Genomic DNA, 3,305 nt, shown 5'->3' with positions numbered 1-3,305 from the left:
TTATATATATATATATATATATATATATATATATATATATATATATATGTACAGTTAGCAATGAAAAAAGAAAACTCCGTATTGCCGATTCGGAAAAGCTATAATCATAAAAGATCATCGTTTAAGATACTTTTCTATAACTGTTTAACGTGAAATTGCGCAGTGGTTTACAAATATTTATGTATCTACGCATCAGATCTCTTACAAATTCAATGAGTCACTGCTTCATATAGGTAATAACCTTCTACGGCTTCGCATGTTTCATTCGTCTCTAATAATATCACGAATCCCGTTATGCAGGCTCAAATCCGAGTAAAATAGGATGGAACGTACCACAGAATGCTAACAATAAAGCATCCGGGAGTTCCGGGACCAACAATGTCAAACCTCCAGTATCTGAACAAGCTTCCAAGACTAGCGCGACGAATGTGCAATCAGGATATCCAGCTGCAAACGCACCACCATATACTCCATCGGGTATATTAATTGTTCTTTATCTTAAAATAGGGAATGAAATTAATGTATCGATAATTTAAATCTCGACACTCGAGAATAAGACACTCGAGAATAAAATCTCTGTATTTTTGCAATATGAGAGCTATTAAAATTGCTAAAATTATAATAAAATATTTTTTGAAGTCAAAGTTGCAATATTTCTCCTTGTAAAATCTTGATTTAAAATTTAAAATCTCATTTGTATTAAGATTTAAAGTCTCCTTATAAAATATTAATTCCCGAACAGCACTTTTTATTTAAGGGATGTTCTGGAAACATTCTTAAGACGTAGAGAGTCTTCACAGGGCGTCCCTTTGAGAATCTGTGCTGCGTCTCTTCGTATAATTGCATAAAGATTGTAATTTTCATAGAATTTATAATTCTAATCTTTCTACGATTTCTAGGTGGATATCCTCGACAGCCCGCCAGCAATCCTTATGGCGGCACGGGTTACAACCAGGGCTACCCGTCCTACAATGCCAATCCTTCGTATCCCGGTTACGGTGGGCACTCACCGTATGGCCAGGCTTACAATCCGTCTATGCACCATAACGCGCCACCAGCCTACAGTCCATACGGTGGGCAGTCCTACGGTGGTTTCGGTGGACAGCAATCATTCGGTCAACCGTCCTACGCCCAGCCATCCTACGTTCAACCGGCTATCGCACAAGCGCCGGCACTCACCGTCCTGCAACCAAGCCGACCTGGTATCGGCCAGCTGGCCAAGGAAGCGCTGGTTTACTCCAGTGTGAGCGCGGGCGTGAGCGCAGCTGTGAACAGATTGTTACCGGGTGGCATCTATGGCAGAAGTCCGGGATACAGCAACAGTGACGGCGCCGGTGGTGGTAGCCGCACTGAGATTACGTACAATAATTATTATTACAATCAGTCGAATCCGACTAATGGGGAAACACCGGTTGCAACTGCGAATAATAACGGTGCTCCTGCCGCCGTCGCTGCCGCTTCCAACCCACCCAGCTCTGCAACGCCGGTTCAGCCGCCACCGGAAGCGGATAAAAAAGCTGAAGCTAACGCACCTAGCAATGCTAATTCGCCCAGTCCTCAGCAAGAAAGCAGTCCCACTCAACCGAATTACCCGATCTCTAACGACGAAGTGAAGAAGCTGTCGGAAAGTCTTTTCGAGGCGGATAAGAACAACGCATACAAGTACATCACTGTAAATCTGCAGGGTGAGACGAAGGAAGATAGTACCGCGGATGACGCTCCTCTGCCGTAAGTAGTTAGAACTGCTATCCTCATCTTGGAGAAAATAATTGAACAAAATAATTCCGCGCATTAAGAGTTTCATTGACCTTATCTTGATGTAATTTCAGCCTACTCGACGTCAAACCGGAAGCGTATGAAATCCCGACGATTAAAAGCGTGCTACCGTTATATGATAATTACGCGATAGACGTTAAAACGAAAGAGACTGTCACGCCAGACGAGCGTAAGGAGGAAACGGAGCTGCTCGACAACTTCATGGAGACTGATGTATTTAAAACGGCAATGAAATATCTGGCCGACAAAGGATTTATTCCAAATGACGAATATGAGTTTAAAGACACTCTGAAACGTATTTGGTTCTCACAATTCCAACGAGTTGAAGGAGAGCCATCTAGTTCTGGCTTTGAGGCAGTGTTCCTCGCAGAGAAGCTCGATTCCTACATGATCGGGCCACAAAATTGGATTTACTTTGCCAAACAGGAAACGCAGAAAAATCTCGATTATCGCGGATACATAAAGGATATCAAACTAGCGGACGTAAGTAACGCTCACGTACACAATTTATTCTTTAATAAATCTTACATAATTTCTTTGTCTTCACAGAAGGCAGAAGCTATCAAGATACGTTCGGCATTCAATGTACCTGACACGAAACATTCAGTTACGACTCTTCTCATCGGTCTTTCACCCGAGTTAGAAATGGCTCTTTATACAATATGCTTCTACTTGCGTCCGAATGACGTTTGTCCGATATCATTGGGCGGAAAAGATGTCAATCTTGTTTCTACCAGATTTAACTATTTTGGCAAAGATATTCTCATCGCCGGTTTTGTCGCATGATGAAGTCCGAATTAAAGCTTTTTTAAGATTTTTTAAATAAATTGTATGATTAAAAATTTCAGTAATACCTCTAACTTATATTCTATATCAATATTAATCTTATATTAAAATTAATCTTATGTCATAAAACAAACAACATTTGTATGTCTCATACCGCTTTTAGTTTGACACACATACACGCGCGCGCGCACGCACACACACACACATTTATACAGCATGATTTTTAAGACAAATTTTGTGCTTTTATTCATTTATGTACAAACTTGTATTAGTGAAAAAGAAGTAAGATCTGTCTTTTTTTCATGAATCATTTAAATTTGTATTTCCTATAATAAAATCGAAGGGAAAAATTTTAGTGCTTACCTTAGGAATCCTCGTGCTCCTTCTTTCTAATTCCGAAAATTCTATCACTGGTATTATAGTCGGTCGTCCATGGGCGCATCGATTGGGGAACTTCGTATTCTTCAATAATTGTATAAGACTTGTACACTCCTCCAAAGTTAGCTTATCGCCGAATTTAATAGCACCTAAAAAAATTCCAAAGTTAATAAAAGAAAAAGAAAGTTTCTAAAATATAGTTATAGATAAATTTGAAATATTTCAAAACAATCATCTTTGACGTAGTAAATCTTTAATATAATAATAACTATTGTATATGTATACACACACACACACACACACACACACACACACACACACACACACACACACACACACACACACACACACACACACACACACAC

The 3,305-nt window shown here is 39.7% G+C and overlaps 2 protein-coding genes across 2 annotated transcripts in view; one reads left to right on the top strand and one right to left on the bottom strand.

Moving 5' to 3' along the window:
* Positions 1 to 2,912, top strand: part of LOC105617688 (poly(U)-specific endoribonuclease homolog) — a 6,045-nt gene extending 3,133 nt beyond the window's left edge. The window contains exons 2-5 of the mRNA XM_012199244.1: positions 301 to 477; positions 900 to 1,728; positions 1,830 to 2,259; positions 2,326 to 2,912. Coding sequence (XP_012054634.1) covers positions 301 to 477; positions 900 to 1,728; positions 1,830 to 2,259; positions 2,326 to 2,562 — 1,673 coding nt within the window. The 3' untranslated portion in view covers positions 2,563 to 2,912. The remainder of the gene's footprint in view (positions 1 to 300; positions 478 to 899; positions 1,729 to 1,829; positions 2,260 to 2,325) is intronic.
* LOC105617687 (DNA mismatch repair protein Mlh3-like) overlaps positions 2,633 to 3,305 on the bottom strand; it is a 1,383-nt gene continuing 710 nt past the window's right edge. The window contains exons 2-3 of the mRNA XM_012199242.1: positions 2,926 to 3,089; positions 2,633 to 2,644 (exon numbers count right to left, since the gene is read on the bottom strand). Coding sequence (XP_012054632.1) covers positions 2,633 to 2,644; positions 2,926 to 3,089 — 176 coding nt within the window. The remainder of the gene's footprint in view (positions 2,645 to 2,925; positions 3,090 to 3,305) is intronic.

Source organism: Atta cephalotes (assembly GCF_000143395.1).
Source record: "Atta cephalotes unplaced genomic scaffold scaffold00013, whole genome shotgun sequence".
NCBI classification, from domain to species: domain Eukaryota; kingdom Metazoa; phylum Arthropoda; class Insecta; order Hymenoptera; family Formicidae; genus Atta; species Atta cephalotes.
This window is presented reverse-complemented; position numbering and strand designations above follow the sequence as displayed.